We start from the raw sequence: 16,898 nt of genomic DNA, 5'->3' as shown, positions 1-16,898 counted from the left end.
AGGAGGCATCTCTACCCTATCAGCTGTCCATTTTCACGTGTCTGACTGAAAAAATATGATTCTTTTTTTATTCATACAGGTGTCTACACAAGTGGCATAATCAGTTCATGTTCTATTGTGTTTGTGTGTAACTGCAACCAGAAGTGACACAAGTGGGTGGAGATAAGTACAACCTGACTCTGACATTTCTAGGCAACCAAAAGGTTATAATCAACTTTCCTGAACTGAGCACACGCTGTGAAAGGGTTAAAGTTCTAAAGCCCAGGACAGAACAGGCCGCATGGACAGCGCGTGGCAGCTGCCTGTTGTTTTTTATTTCGGCATCCATGTTAACAGGTTAGAGCAGCCACACAGCCCACGTGAGACACGGTGATCAATTGACTGTATATTGATATCATATCAGCAACATTACTACAGTTGCGATCTCTAAATCTGTAGAAAATGTTAAGGAGATGAAAAAAAGTAAAGACTTATTTTTAAATCAACACTTCCTGCTTTCATTTTTTTAAATAAAAGCCCTCAACAGTTTTTCTCTGTGGACAGAATTCCTTCATCTGGCATTTATTCTGAAATATTTACAGCTCCGTGGCAACTTTTGTTGCGTTGGATTTTGTTTCCCATTCACAATAAAACATTTGACAAATGCCTGCACCTTCATTATTCTGTATTTATACCAGATCAGTTCAACTGATCAACAGTGAACTTCAGAGTGAATAAACTGCTCAGACACTGAATGACATTTCTACTGGCAGAATGTGTTTAACTTTAATTGACTTATTTATAGGCTACAGGTTAAACTACTCTCTACCTGATGCACTGGGATTTTCAGCCTCACATGTGACTGAATGGAAAAATGTATAGACAATAAAAATGTGTTTATTGCTGAAAGACCACAGACTCTGCTCCTCTCCCTGACTATATTATTACTCATTATATTCATTATAAAGGGAAATTATTACTCAATAACAGGGATACTGAACCACTATTTGAGCTCAGACATTCAAAATTAGTTTATTGAATTGTGGCAAAAATCATTCTGAAAACAATTCTGCAGGAGAGGGAAGAGGCTACCTTTGACTCAGTTATCTGGGATGTGACTCCCATAAGGAGAGATATCAGTATTGTGCTTAAAAGATATTTGAATAACAACAAAGACACAGATGACTGGGAGACAAAAGAACGATTTCTTGATTTTTTTTGTTGTTGGTCATAATATCAATGATACATCTTTATTTTCATTTCATTTAATCATTAATCATAATGCTCAATGCTGGTAGAAAACACATGAGGTAATTAACATCAGACTACAGTAGACATTACAGTCAGCAAAGATACATTTATTATTAATATCTGGTGTCGTCAAATGGGTTTAGCATAATGTGTGGTTTATTACAGCAATGTAGCCTACATGGGTGATCCATGTAACTAATATTATATTCTCTCATGGGGTCCAAAATCTCTGGCGGCACCCCTGCATGGACAAAGACATACTAAAAACTTAATTACATCCCAGAGTCTCTTCACATAAAGCATGCCAAGTGAAGGACTCTGAGGCCTCACGAAATACCACACCATAATGCCCAAATCATACATTCATTTATGTCTAATACATTTCCACCACAGTTGGCATTATGAATATTTAGAATTTTGTTTTTACATTTCTCGTGACTTGTGAGAGGAAAAAAATAACAGTCTCACTAAAACCTCTTGGAACAATACAACAGTCATTGCAGTCAACGCAACAATATTTAAACCTGTGCTGATAAACCTCCACTATTCATGTGGTGAGGTAGGAGGTTTTGCAGCCTACAGAAAAGTCCTGTGCCCTGCTTGAATTCACACCTAGGAGGCTGACTTGAGCATTTCCCCAGCTCACAGCACATATTTACAATGTATGTATGATCTTCAGGAGGCTCTGTAGTAGTTGAGTACTGTTATGGTACACTCCCAACTTGTGAAATACCGCCGCTTTAGTGTCAGTTTTGGGCGTGTCAGGGACAGCGTGTCAGTTTCTGCTTGTTATATGCATAGTGTCTTTTCAAAATAAGCTTCCAACAAAGGTTTACTTAATTTTTAGGTTTACTTGGTTAGGTTTAGGCAACAAAACTATTTGGTTTGGTTTATTACAATTCAGCACACCTGGATACAAAACAAAATATGCTTGTCATTTAAAGTGATAGAAGTTTCTTCTTTTAGTAAAACATATGTATAAGAAGAGATAATAGCATATAAGCAGTTCTTAGATTTACTCCACTTTAAGAAGCACATCATCATCATCATCATCATCATCATCATCTCTACATTCACTGCTCCACTGTCACAGAAACCTTCGCTGGTAATAGCTTCAGAGGGAATGTATCTTCAGTCCAAATGTATGGAAACAGCTTGTCAGTGAAAGTGTGCGTGAAGGTGTGTATGTGCGTGTCAGTGTCTGGATCAGAAAACGTCACCTCTCCTCTGTCCCAGTCCAGATGCACTCTGATCCGTTGGGGTTTTTTGCTCAGTTGAATATCATCAATTTGAGCCGATGGGGAGTACGCGTTGTATTTATCGTTAAACAACTCTACTCTCCATAATCCAGAGTTAATGAATCCCTTCATGTGGGCAGATGCTTCAAACACAGCCACCTCCCAGTTTGTGTTCTGTCCGACCTCGACGTCCCAGCTGTGAGTGCCCGAGCTGAAGCCGCCACAGCTCAGGACGGAGCAGTGGTCTGCAAACCTCTCTGGGTTGTCAGGGACCTGCTGTTCCTCTTCGCGTCTCGCACTGGTCAGATCATCCGACAGGATGAGGTATGAACCGGCAGTGTTTGGGTCCAGAATCACTGGCGTGTAGGAGACCATCTCCTTCATCTTGTTCCAGATGTTGAAGGTCAAGTTGCCCAGGTGTTTGGCCACTTCTATCAGAGCTCCCGAGAGCAGGTCCGGATCCTCCAGCAGGATGCGCTGCTGAACTCTTTCCGCCGTAGTCTTGTAGTTGTGCAGGAATGAGAGGTCTGCAGCTCTCAGCTCGTCCTCTGTGGTTCTGACTGTGTGTGAAAGAGCTGCTATCTCTCTGCTCAGAGCCTCAATCTTCTCCTTCATCATCTGACTCTTCTGCTCCTCTTCCTCTCTCAGAGCAGAGATCCTGGCCTCCTCTTCCTCTTCTAGAAACTGGTGAAGCCTCTTAAACTGCTCCTTAATCTGCCTCTCCGTGTTTTGAGTTTGGACCTTAATGTGCTCTGCCGTTTGATCCCAGTGTTGTTTGACTTTACTCAAGAGAGCCAGCTTCTCGGCCAACGGCTTCAGGAAGTTCTGAAGTTCCTCCCCGAGATCCTGGGCAGCTTCATCGATGGGTCTGAATGTGTGGCTGGAGTGGTTTTCGGAGTCTCTGCAGACGAGACACGCCGGCTGCTGATGATCCAGACAGAACAGTTTGAGTTTTTCAGAGTGCAGACTGCAGAGAGCCTCAGAGCCCGACGGAGCTCTCTGATCACTCTCCAGTAAGAAGGCCTCACACAGTTTCCTTAATGCCAAATTACAAGTTGGCTCAATGTTTGAAGATATACTCTTACAGAATGGACACTCACGGGTTTGTTTCTCGGTCCACCAGCTCTGCAGACAGGCTTTGCAGAAGCTGTGGCTACATGACAGGATGACAGGATATTTGAAGATCTGAAGGCAGACAGGACAGCAGAGATCCTCCACTGAACAAGAAGCCATTTCCCTCAGGGAGTGAAGCAAAAACACAAGATCTGGACGGCTCAAACAGTCACTAGAGTTATGTGGTTACCTTATTTTTCTAAAACTCCATGCAGTGTCTGTAGTCAAGGACTGATTGTAGAGGCAGTATTCCAGTATTCTGCTGTCCTCCCTCAGTGGAAGCTTTTGTCTCACAGTGAATCTTGTCATCTGTCTGTTGCTGTGTGAGTAAAGAATGGTATAGAAGAAGGCAGCGTTTCCTGATCTGTCTGTGTTGAGTCAGGTACAGGGTGGAGCTTTGTTAAACCTACAGTAAAACACAGTCAGGTGGCCAGCTAGTAGTTACCTCTCCACAGTGTAAGGGGGGAGGGTGATGACCCTGTAGGCGTTACTAAACTGACGTAGCGTCTTCAGCCTGTTTTTCAACATTTCAGTGAAGCTCTTCTGATCTGGTTTATCAGTGTGTTGCTTTGCCTGGTTGTACAGGGCTTCTGTAGACACTTTGACCTCTGCTTATAGACAATAGGTCCAAATCCTGGTGAGTTCATATCATGATACCAACCTCTGCTTCAACATCGATGAAACTAAAGAGAGGAAAGTGGGCAAGAGGAAGGTTGCAGGTATCTATCTATCTATTGAACTGAGGTTGAAAAGGCTCAAGCAGTTTCAAGGTCCTCTGTGTGCACAAATTGAGGACCTCACTGAACCGTTCACCACATGGATGTATTATAAGATCCGTACTGGATTCCAAGATAGGGCCCATTCAATTGAATAAAAATTGCCCGCCGGACACAAGCCAAAAAAAGGGTTCCCGCTTCCTGTTTTCATCCGCTTCATGTGGCCCAATGCTTACGCATATCATACGATGTCATGCACATAAAAAACGCTTTTCTGGGACAGTTTTACAAATCTATAACCACCATAATAGAAAGAATAACAACTGACCTCGAAAGCAGTTTCTTTTTTTTTTTTAATTCTTTTTTTGGGGGCATTTTTATTGATAGGACAGTGGATAGAGTCTTGGAAAGGGGGAGAGAGAGAGATGACATGCGGAAAAGTCCACAGGCCGGATTCGAACCCAGGTCCACCGCTGCCAGGACTGAGCCTTGGCCATACATGGGCGCCCGCTCTACCGACTGAGCTAGCCAGGCACCTCAAAAGCAGTTTCACATGTCTTTGTCAACAGTTTTGTTTTCTCTTTTATAATGGTGATCTATGGGGAAAATGCTTCATGGGGTGCAGGGGACTTTATATTTTGTCCAGTAGGACGGGTATCCAGCTCTCTTAATACATAGTTCACACAGACGTCATGCTTCAAACTTTCTGCCAAATCCTCTTCTTTTTCAGAAGTTTGACATGGACCCGCAATCATCGCAAACTTTTACAGGCGTACCACTGAGAGCATTCTGAAAAGTTGCATCACCGTATTATTTGACAGCTGTTCTGCTCACAACCACCAGACTCTCCAGAGAGGCAGGAACTGCAGAGCATATCATAGGCAGTGGGTTCCCATCCATTTGGGACACTTACCTCATGTTGTCTGAGAAGAGCACTGATTATAATCAAGAACTCTTTCAACTCCGCACACAAACTATTCACCCCGATCACCCTTATCAAATACGACAGCTTAGTCAGTGGCCGTACACGTCAAACTATGACGCTCTATGTGGCCGTACTTATGGTGGGAGTAAAGGAGGAAGTCAGGTTACGTAGTATAAAGAGTGATAAAGGTGGATGGTTGGGTCCAAAAAACACAGGACTTTCACCCAGGAGACCAGTGTTCATGTCCCGTATGTAACCAAAATTAAGCACCGACTTATTTTATGTGCCGTTACTGCGTAGCTTACGCAACGTAGCTTACTTAACTACAAACGTACATATTTTAACCCAAACCATGATCTTTTCCTAAACTTAACCAAGTAGTTTTGTTACCTAAACCTATCCAAACTGTTTCCAGTGAAAACTGAAGTTTTATTTTGAAAAGATATGTATGTAACGAGCGGAAATTGACACGTGCAAAACTGAGCTAGAAGGGTACCTAGAAGCGTCATAGTTTGAAGCGTAGAGCCACTGACCCAAACTGCCGTATTTGACACATGGTATCCACACAGGGACTTGCAGGCTTAGGCCATGCTCAGACTAACTTTAACCCTATGAGACCTGTCAACGCAGGGCACTGTGGTGGCCAATCAAAAACATGCAAGTGCACATTCTTGGTAGATAATTAAGTAAAGACAAGGCTGTATTTCTACTATTTACATAATTGGAGTTATGATAACTTTCCAGAGTTTTAAAATTGTGTGACAGTGTGAGTATTATAAACTTCTGTGCCTTGTTTTGGTATATGATAAGCCTTCCTACTCATGGCTCTAAAACTGTACCCGAAGCAGCACACCTCCACCAACGTACTCTCTGTGTTGTTTTTTAGTGCAGGGCTGTTTTTTGGTCTGAATACCTGCTCAAAGACAATTTCTACCTCCGGGCCATCAGTATTTTCATGTTGCTATACTTTCATGCTGTGTATTCACCATTTGTCATTATGACAACTTATACATTATAATTAGTGTTACCATAACTGTGCTATTGATGATTTATTTCAAAGTTTGGGGTCCTGACTCCTGATTTATGTTGTAACAAGTCATGGCTTTCCAGGTGGCATGTATTTACTTCTTCAAACATTAGCAAAGACAAGCTCATTCATTCAAATGTATTAATATATTTAACAGGAAATGGAGATAGAACATATTACTATCTGCGAATCTTGAGTGTGACTTACAGTATCATCACTGACTCAAACTAACTGCAACTAAGCATTACTTTCATTATCGGTTCATCTTATTTTCTTCAACTAACCAATGTAGTCTATAAAATAGCAAAAAAATAATGAAAAATCACCACTGCAATTTCTAGGGATGTCCTCAATGTTTGTTATGTATAGAGAGTGTTGAGTAGAGAGCATGAAGCAGTCTTCCAGCTGGACCCTCACAGTTTGCTTCTGGGCATGTCTGTGTCCACAGCCTCCACCTGTCCACTGTTCTGGGAGCTGAGAAAGGTGTGGTCCTGATTCAGGTAGGTGGTGATGAACTCTGGGAAATCTCTCTTTAGGACCACCTCCAGGAACATGTCAGCTGCTGTGTGTAGCCTCTGCTTGTTCCTGAAGAAGTCAGACACAGAGAGAGAGAGACGAGACCTGAACACCTGAGCTAGAGTTAACATCCCATATTAATATTCTTCAGTGATACAAATAATTACAGAAACACATTTCCTACAGGAAAAGACAAAGTTAAAGAAAGACGAAAATAAAAAATATTTATGGTAAGTTAAAGTAATGATATGTCAACATTTTGTCTTTCTCACTATTTTTTTATTGGTAATCCCTAACATTTTAGTGCCACAGAGAAACAATAGTGCTACCTGCTTACAAGCCAGGACAGACAGCATTAAAGAATAAGGACTGTATTGTACTATATGTACTGTTGTATACAGTTAACACCAATAGAGGGCAGTCTAATGTTACAGACCAGAGCCTTGTAACCAGATGTGATGTAGGAGGAGTTTTCAAAGTAAAGGCATTCTGATAATAATACTTGGTGTGTGTGAGCCTCGTCAATAAAAGGACCAATATCAGCTAAACTGACCATTGTTGGAAGTATAAAATATAAATTTATCAAAAGAGAGCATGGGATGTATCATTTACAGAACAGATCTGCATTGTGGGGGGGGGAAACAATTTACAATGTCAATGGAGCCAGTGATCTACCATGGACACATGTCTACGTCACTCAAAAGGCTTGTCCCAAAAGGGTGTCCTTAAAGGGTGTCTGCTCACCTAACAGAGTGACGGAGCTCCATCATCAGCTCCTTGGTGAGGTCAGTCACCAGCCGCCTGCTCACCACCCTGCTGTCGTCCTCCAGCTGAGTCTGATGACGGATCCACTGCCACACCTGACACGTACACACACACATGCTTATGTACTTACTTTACTTTAATTGTTTATATTTATTTTTTTATCTCTGCCTTGGTCTGTCTGTTCAGTGTAAATGCTAAATAAAATTAAAAAAAAAAAAACTGTTGAAAATAAGTTTGCTTGGTAATAATCTCAGTGGTTATGAGTCCGACTCATGAAATGTCTAATTCCTCCTTGTGCAAAGCCCTAATATTTGCATTCAGGCTTTTGTTCACCATTTGTATACTGATGCATATCTGGACTGTGACGACTCCTCCCCTCCACTAGGTGTCCTGTGTCCAGTTTTCTGGCTCTTCCTTGTTTTACAGGATCTGGATCTTCATTTGCTTCATGAGCCACAACTGGGCTCAGTGTGGTTCTGGCTATGAAAGCTCACCACCCTCACACCTCTCTCTTTCCTTACAGATTACAGATATTTTCACACATCCATGCATGCTTACATGACTGACTACTGACTTCCACTTTTTTAGTTATTGTTACTTTGTAAATAAATGTGTTTATCACTTTTAAAATCGTCTGGTCTCCCATTTCTGTCGCAGCCTAAGAGCCGGAGCTATGATAGGATCCACAGACAAAAACATTTCAAACATTTTCTAGTAATAAAACATGTGCTCATAGGGTTTAGAAGGCATGAACTTTCTAGTTTGTATTTGCAGAAAGTTCTGCTCCACAGGGATGGGTGCTGAAGTTGGATCGTGTAATCTTCAACCCACCTGTGATCTGGAAATCTCTGCTGTGGCCGAATCTTCGACCTGGCCTCTGTAGAAAAAGTGTCCTTTACCTAAGAACCAGAGCATGTTTTTAACAGTCTAAGACTTTATCCTGTCTAGTCCTAAACATGAGGAGAACAAGAATATGTGAATGTACATACCTGATAGCCAAGCATTGAAAAAGAGGACACCAACCCCGATGTTATACTTCAAACCATAAAGGGTGACTCCTCCCTGAGGAAAAACAAAAGACATCAAAATATACTCGAGGGAATGAGGGAAGATGTTTTGGAATAACGGTGTTCATCCCTGCAGTAGAGTTCTGGAGGCTCTTGGTGGAACAAAACTACTTTTCATTTGTCACCCATGTGTATCTTGTGTAAGGGAATTTGTCATTCCCTCCCAATAATACATTTATCTGCAGTAAGTGAAATAACGACCTTTTCTTGCATGGTGCCTACCACAGACTAAGAAGTGGACGTAGCCACTGTGACATCACCCATTGGTTTGTGGAATACTGGAGCTGGAGAGCAGCGAGACCCGGCGGTGCCAACTACCACAGAGCAAACGTTAAGTTACCTGTTAACGCTATATACATTGGGATGCTAAATTTGGCCAGCAAAAAACTTAGCTTAAAAAATGAAAAGCTTAAAACAAAATGTACTTAGGCTACCGGAAAAAAATGAATAGCGGGTTCTTACAATGTCTTATAGTACAACCGAACACAAGACATTTTTAGGCCACCAAAATGTTACAATTAATTTTCATGAACTGAAAACACAAAGTGAAAGGCGTAAACACGGGTAACACCCAAAAACACGTTCACGGCTATTTAAATGTACACAATGCCTGGATATGCATTGCTATGCCTAAATCCTGATTGACAGGTCGCCATGGAAGCAACTTGTCAGTCCCAAGGTAGCCGCGCTCTAAAGCATCCCCTGCTTCATCATCTATTTTACTATAAATGGGACCATAATTTACTAAATTAACATCATGCTGTATTTTTGCAACCGGAGGAGTCGCCCCCTGCTGGCTATTAGAAAGAATGCAGGTTTAAGGCACTTGTTGCCTCCTTGGTGACTACTTAATCTGTAAACTGCCGCGTAAAGACTAGAAGAGGCTGTTGGTTTGGATTTGTAACAAATGGTCGAATTAGAATAAATTATTTAATAATGTTAAAATGGTCTGCTGTTCAATTCTGGAACAACTGAGAGACTGACCGAAGGCATGGACAATAGGTCATCAGGAGTCACGGTGACATCATTTCGAAGCTGGTGAAGCTGGTTATCACCTTCAGAGTGGAGCTTGAAGAGCTGAAAGAGGTGAAGAAATGCCATGAACAGAAAATATAAGTCATTACAGCCACTCTGTATTTATAGAAAGCTTTGCATGGCTCATGATCAAGTGCTTACTTTCTGCATGGGCTCAATCAAGCTCAGATCATATACCATGAAACCGTCCACACCTGCCTTGATCTCCAGTAACTTCAGTCTGACATGTGGGAGAAAAACAGTGTCAGAGAGGTCGACATATTTCAATCTAAAGATGTAGGCAATGTGAAGATAACATCTGTCAATTCAGCGTTGAATGCCAACTTATTCTTACTCCCAACTCGTCACATACGGACGCTTGGTAAGGACCCCTTGGCATAATTTTTTAACGCACTGGGTACCACTTTAGCATCATTTTTCAACGTGCAGGATGTGGGTTTAGGCAACAAAACTACTTGGTTAGGTTTAGGAAAAGTTCATTGTTTGGGTTAGAATAAGTATATTTGTTATGTTATTAGGTTAACTATGTTACGTACGTGATTCAACTAGATTATGTAGGCTAGTGCGTTGAATTGAGAAAGCTTGCACTATATTACTTATGAATTCAACTTTTTATTGTAAGAATAAACATGTATTATTTCTTCTTTCAAAAGTTACACAGCCTCGCTTTGATGCCATCTTCAAGTCAAACTTTACATTGTTAGACCCACTACTAATAACATTCTTGGACTTGTAAAATTATCAGTATGTATATATTCCCTCCATTCAATTCAATTCAATTCAATTTATTTTTATATAGCGTCAAATCACAACAGAAGTTAAGAAGTTATCTCAAGACGCTTGAGATAACTTCAGTGGGTGTGATTAACACTGCAGCCTAATGACTGGTAATGTGGCTTTTAGTCATGTTGTCCCATTGTCAAATGAATGTCTTGAATGTCTCATGCCTAGATAACCAGAGAGACAGATTCATTATTAAGGCTTTGGTGGTTTTAAATGACGGCATAACGGCTCTGTGAGAGAGAGAGCACAGCCACAGTTAATCCATCAGTGAGATCACATTATCTGCACTGCAGAGCTTTTCTCATTCACTCCCATGAACATGAGAACATGTATGTGTGTGTGTGTGTGAACAGTGATGTTCCCACCTGGTGACAGTAGCCAACACTCTCCTGTGGGAGTCACTGAGCGGGTCCTGAGGCAGCAGCAGGGCAGCCATGCCTCCTGTGGCCAGCGCTCCCCTCCGATGACACGTCTGAACCAGCAGGTCCATGTAGCTGCGCAGAAAGCGCTTCTCCATGTTGACGTATTTACTGCGGTCGGGAAGCAGGAAGGCCTGTCGGTGACCTGGAGGAGAAAACACATAATGTCATGACTTAAACGAGACAAAGATTGCCTTTCTTCACCATAACTTTTCTGTACAATTTGTTTATTGTAAAACGTTAATAATACTATGAAACCTAATTCTGATAGTATTGGACCCATGGGTGGATTACGAGACATGGGCCCCTGGGCACAGACATGAAAAAGGTGCCTCCACCTGTCAAACATAGGAGCAAGACACACAGACTACAGTTGTTTAGCCTCTTTTTGTTGTTGTTTTGTGTCTCTTTGATGTGGTTATGCATCTCTCTTAGTAATTATTTTGGTCTTTTATTTCCTTCTGTGGTTGTTTTGCTCCTTTTTGTAGTCATTTTGAGTCTCTTTGTCGTTGTTTTGAGTCTCTTTGTGGTTGTTTTGCGTCAAAAAAACTCTGATCTAAGCAATAAATCTGAATTGAGCACTATGGCTGGCAGTGTGAGTGCAGCCTTAGTTGTTGTTTTGCCCATTTTCATTCAGTCGTTGTGAGTCTCTTTGTGTTTTTTTTGCAGCTGTTTTGCATCTCTCTGTTGTTTTATGTTTCTTTGTGGTCATTTTGAGTCTCTTCCTGGATGGTACGTGTCTCTTTGAGTGACTTTTTGTCGGTGAAGGCCAGGGGGGCTCCAGACACTTTGGACTGGGTTCAGAGGCTCAGTGTAACCATAGGGATGTCAGGAGCTGCTAAAAGCTAGAAGGTTTGGCTCACCAAACTTATTGACAAAGGAGGCTGAATAATCCCAGATGCCACAGTTGAGTCCTGCTGAATGGTCTCGCAGCTCGTAGAGAATCTCCTCCATCTCAAACGATGCTAATACATTTTCAATTAGCACCGTCGCCTTGATGCTGCCCAGTGGAAGGCCCAACTACACACAGACACACAGACACACAAATTCACTTAGATAGGACTACATATGAGGGACACATTATTTTTATACTACTACATAATCATTCATAAACGTTAAAAACAACAAATGTCAAATTGATTTAATGGAATGGCAGTTTGAAAATGGAAAGTTAAATTGCCTCAATAAACCTGCAATAAAAAAAAAGCTAAAGCACTTTGTCGGACCCTTCAGCGTCACTTTACTGTTGCAGTAACCGTCGCAGTGCTTAACGTTGTAAACAAAAACTCTTGCTTAGGTTTAGGCAACAAAACCACTTAGTTAGGTTTAGGAATAAACATCATGGTTGGGCTTATAACTTCTACATTTGCAAAGTAAATATGAAACTTAATGCACAGGACACAAACAGCAGTCTCTTGGCTGAAGGCCTTGTGTTTGTTGGACCCATTTACCTCCCCTCCTGCCCATGTCTCTTTTCGCTCTTTAAACTACATCAACGCACTCCCCGACCACTTTCTCTGAGTGTTTCATATTGCCACGGATGGGTTTACATTGCAGTTACTTGAAAGTAACTGATGCATGTTGCAGGCGCTGAGGGGTGCCTTGTGCGTTGGCATCACACACAAGGGGCGTGACAAAGTGTCGGTAATTTACGCCCTGGGAATGGAAATGTATAGAGTGAAACTTTAATTAAAAAATATCTGTTATAGAACAGAAAAATTAGTCACTCTTTTCCATTTACCACTTGGCTTCTCTAGATGTATGAGGAGGTGTAGCAGAAAGGGGGTTAAATGGGCTTGAAATAATTTGGGGTGAAAAAGCACCTTATGAACACCAGGGGGAGTCTACAAGCTAAGTGTGTACTGTGATTAAGTTAATGTATCAGGGACATGAAAAACTGATATGAGATTTTAAGAATTGGCTGTAATTTCACATGAATCTTAATAAAGATTTTGTAGAAGAATATATGTTGTGCTAGAAGCATTCACACCAAAATGATGACTGATATGTGCATAAACAGACACATGCGCAAACCTTCTGTTGAGTCCAGACAAATATCTTGTTCCATAGTCTGGCCTCTATGAAGCTCTCCACCTGGAAAACAATGACAAACAGAGCTTCATGTTGACTCGATTCAGACGAATCATATGTGTGTGTGTGTGCGTGTGTGCGTGTGTGTGCGTGTGTGTGTGTGTGTGCGTGTGTGTGTGTGTGTGTTACTTTTGAGAGATAGAAAAAGGGTCCACTCTTGTTTTCAAACAGTGTCTGTCCACAGTGAAACATGAGGAGTCCAAAGTCAAAGAGAGGACCAGGAGCCTCCTTCCCCTCCACCTGGAAAATAAAAGATATGTATGGATTGTTTCATATACTAATGTAGCATATAACACAAAAATAATGACAAATGCCCATCACATGTTACCACAGCACCAAATTGATTGGAAACTGCTTATTTAGTCTGATGGTATTCAATTCACATTCATATTAATATAAAAAAATGGCACATTTGAGAAGTTAGAACCAGGAATACTATCATTTCTTGGACCAGTAAATGTGTGAATATTCTGTTGAACTTCAACCAAAAGCCAGTGCTGGAGCCAAGACTAGAAATAATGTGATCATCTCTATTTATTGGTAATTTTATTGTCTAAAAAGTTAAGTTCCACATATTTTGTGGAAAAATAATATTATGAGCTTATGAAATAAGATGGGTATGTTTTTAATTAATTCAAAATCAGTGTAACTTTATTAAAGTCACTGTGTCACTTTTTGTGATTATAACATCTTTCAAATTATTCCGATAGCAGATGTTTTTGTTTGTAGAAAAATTTGACAATCACACATTGTCTTTTTTGATACGACCACTGGGAGTCGCCAAAGTGAAACTTCCAAACTCCACACATTGCAGCTTCAAATCTCAGATACATTAATATAACATATTGTAGCTCTGCAGTTCAAACCATAGGTTTATTTCCACCACTTTCAACCACCTCAACTGCAGATTTGGATCCAAATCTGCACCGACTTAATAAACTGAGTGAAGTGAAGTACAGGTGATATACTACCATCATGTTGTGCTCCACCATGTTCCATGCACGAGGACGAAGCATCAGCACTGGCGCCTCAGATATGTGTGGAACATCTGTTAACATGTGGGAGGGAGGTGGATGAATGGTGTGGTACATGAGAGTATGTGTGTACTGCGACTTTTAGTCTGTTCCACACCTGAAATGTGCAACCACGCAAATATTCCTGTCCATTTCCAACATGAGTATCAATATAAAGTGAACCACTTACCGGGGAACTGGCTGTGAACCGCCTTAAAAACATTATGAATGCCTTTGATCTGGTTGTAATATGTAGGGCAGTTCCCATCGTCAAAGTCAACCTGAAACCAAAGAACAGTTATTTGAGGAGTCTGCAGCCATGCTGGTGGCTCTGTGAGGCTGTGCCATGGATGTATTAAGAGAAATCTAATTTATATTTAGAATATTTTCACCGCTTTATCTTGCCGTCAGACAGCCGTTTCTGATGGGGAACTGAACTGAAAGTAAAACGGATCTATGCCCTCTTCAAAGCCAGCAGACTGCGTTGACAAAAACAGTATAGATATGTCCACAGCAGTACCCAAACTATCCCTTTAATATGACTTTAATTGCAGTTACTCACTGCATGTACTACAGCAATTATAATAAGGCCTTTCATGACCAAACACTTCAGCATACAATATACAGTTATTGTGTTGGTATCGTATGGTCACAGGTAAGTGATAGAGGTGGTACCTGTAAGCCTTGTGCTGGTGACTGGAGAGCTTTAATGAAGCGCTGGGTATCGCAGGGAGCCAGGTCCCCAATATCCACATGTCTTCTCTGGAGCCTCGGGGGGACGGGGAGCACCATCCAGGCTGGGTCTCTCCGGATATGTTTGGTACTTTCCAGAAAGCTCGGCAGGTCACCTGAAAGGTCCAAATGGGACTTTCTGAACACTCGTAACCGCAGGACCTGAAAAGAGCACATATAGTAGATGCTTCATCCTGAGTTAAATAAGTCTTCCATGCATTGAATAAAGGGCTTTTTTCCCGCTGTCTTACCTGATCCACCTCCTCATCAAATGTGGAGATCAGCTCATGGAGGAAGCGGAGGGAGCCTGTGGTGAAAAGTGTCTCATATTCTGCTTCTAAACCTGAGGGAGGGGGGGACAGCTCCATGCGGACTAGACCCTGTGGACAAAGAGTCAACATATCAGAGTCTGCATGATGTCAGTTTATCAAGATCAATCTCCATATTCACATTAATTTTTTATTCAAGAACCAAAACATGTTGGCCTGATCAGCGTTTTATTTTGACCACTTTCATGCACAAGAAATTCCTGACACTTGTCAAAGCAAAGACGCGTCTGAAACAGCACATTATCTACCACAGAAGACTAACACTTATTAAACGGCTCTGAAGTTCAAGGTCCATCATGCAACACACTGTTAACGCCTCCTCACATTAGTTATTCCTTTCCATTGCCCATTATGTGGCATTCTTTACTGTCCATAATGTCTATTTAGCTGCAAAATAAAGTATGATACTCACAGACATGCTGATGACAGGTCTCTGTTCACTCAGTAGAAATGGACTTTGGTTACAGACTTACTTTGGTCACTGTTTGAACAGAAGGATGTTTGTTTGAATATAGAGTTTAAAGTCCTTTATGTGTTCTGAACATTGATATTTGAGGATATACACTATATGCCTTTTGTTGGTCAAATTAATAATGCTTTAGGTATTCGTGATTTGAGAAATTTGTGATTTTATTTTATTGGGAATTACTACATGATGTAGGCTACTGTAATTAGAAATAACTGGACAATCTCAAACTTTGATCCACCATTCCTCAGTATGCTTTTTCCATTCTACAACAGTCCAGTTCTAATGATGGTTCCAGCCCTTGGCACGGCCACACATGCGCAAAATTAACAGTCTTTTTATACATCATCCATGGTTGGTTCAGGTTTAGGTTGGGGGAAACCATTCTCTTTATACATCCATGGGGAAACATTCCAATCCAGCCCCTACACCCTCTCCCTACCGGAGGGTCCGCCATATTAAGTGCCATCTCAAACCAATTAGTGGGGAGTGGAAGTGGGTTATAAAGCCTTCCAACAGTGAGTCTACATTGATGCTGACTTAACTAGTTGCCCTTATGGTTGTGTCTAGAAGGGAGCCCACAAATTGCAAAATCTGATCTGAGATCTGCAAAAACTCTCACGAGACTTGCTGTCCGACGACCTATCCTAACCTAACCTTAACTATTCGAGGTCAATGCCTAACCTTAACTATTCGAGGTCAATGCCTAACCCTAACTATTCAAGGTCAATGCCTAACCTTAACTATTCGAGGTCAATGCCTAACCTTAACTATTCGAGGTCAATGCCTAACCCTAACTATTCAAGGTCAATGCCTAACCTTAACTATTCGAGGTCAATGCCTAACCCTAACTATTCGAGGTCAATGCCTAACCTTAACTATTTGAGGTCAATGCCTAACCTTAACTATTCGAGGTCAATGCCTAACCCTAACTATTCGAGGTCAATGCCTAACCCTAACTATTCGAGGTCAATGCCTAACCCTAACTATTCAAGGTCAATGCCTAACCTTCACAACCTCGCAAGAGTTTCCCTAATTTGCTGGTTCCCTTCTAGACACTTTGAGGCGCGTTACCGCAAAGTCCGTGAGGATTCAGGGTTGTCCCACTGTCAAATCATCAAGTCCATGAGGCTCTCTCGCAGACATTTTGAGCCCTTTATGAACACTTTCCAGAAGTCCGCATTTCTGCAGCCTGAGGGAATTACCCACAATTCATAGCATTGTGACGTTAAACATAAGGTTACCACAGTTAGCAGTAAAAAAAAAAAAAGATAAACAAGGACGGCACATGGTTGTTCAGCCAGACATAGCCTATTTAAAATGAACACAGAAAAATGAACATTAAGGATTTAAGATGACACATAAAAAACACATGAAATCAAAGGAATGCAGCATTAAACTATATTACACACCTGGTTTATTCATCAACCATT

The 16,898-nt window shown here is 41.3% G+C and overlaps 1 protein-coding gene across 2 annotated transcripts; it reads right to left on the bottom strand.

Moving 5' to 3' along the window:
• Window positions 1–6,373: 6,373 nt before the first annotated feature.
• mlsl (malate synthase-like) lies at window positions 6,374–15,547 on the bottom strand. Of its 2 annotated transcripts, XM_037779269.1 has the most exons (15): window positions 15,412–15,547; window positions 14,922–15,050; window positions 14,614–14,832; window positions 14,129–14,219; window positions 13,897–13,973; window positions 13,055–13,165; window positions 12,869–12,928; window positions 11,698–11,854; window positions 10,781–10,979; window positions 9,774–9,852; window positions 9,582–9,674; window positions 8,520–8,592; window positions 8,362–8,429; window positions 7,510–7,625; window positions 6,663–6,834 (listed from the first exon to the last, which is right to left on the bottom strand). In XM_037779269.1, exons 1-15 carry the CDS (start codon window positions 15,415–15,417, stop codon window positions 6,663–6,665), a joined length of 1,650 nt encoding a protein of 549 aa, XP_037635197.1. In that variant the 5' UTR covers window positions 15,418–15,547. The 2 variants fall into 2 exon arrangements, with proteins under 2 accessions (XP_037635196.1, XP_037635197.1); XM_037779268.1 differs by lacking the exon at window positions 15,412–15,547 and having other exon boundaries at window positions 6,374–6,834; window positions 14,922–15,071.
• Between the last annotated feature and the right edge of the window lie 1,351 nt (window positions 15,548–16,898).

This window comes from Sebastes umbrosus, chromosome 9 (assembly GCF_015220745.1).
Source record: "Sebastes umbrosus isolate fSebUmb1 chromosome 9, fSebUmb1.pri, whole genome shotgun sequence".
NCBI classification, from domain to species: domain Eukaryota; kingdom Metazoa; phylum Chordata; class Actinopteri; order Perciformes; family Sebastidae; genus Sebastes; species Sebastes umbrosus.
The sequence above is the reverse complement of the archived record's forward strand: the minus strand, read 5'-3'. Positions and strand labels throughout refer to the sequence as shown.

Excerpts from the sequence above, each read along its gene's own strand:
- mlsl (XM_037779268.1), bottom strand. The coding sequence starts at position 15,071 with ATGTTGACTCTTTGTCCACAGGGTCTAGTCCGCATGGAGCTGTCCCCC. Across the intron at positions 13,166-13,896 it reads TGGTGGAGCACAACATGATG|GTGGAGGGGAAGGAGGCTCC; the intron begins GTAGTATATCAC and ends TTTATTTTCCAG. Across the intron at positions 11,855-12,868 it reads TTGTCTGGACTCAACAGAAG|TTGGGCCTTCCACTGGGCAG; the intron begins GTTTGCGCATGT and ends GTCTGTGTGTAG.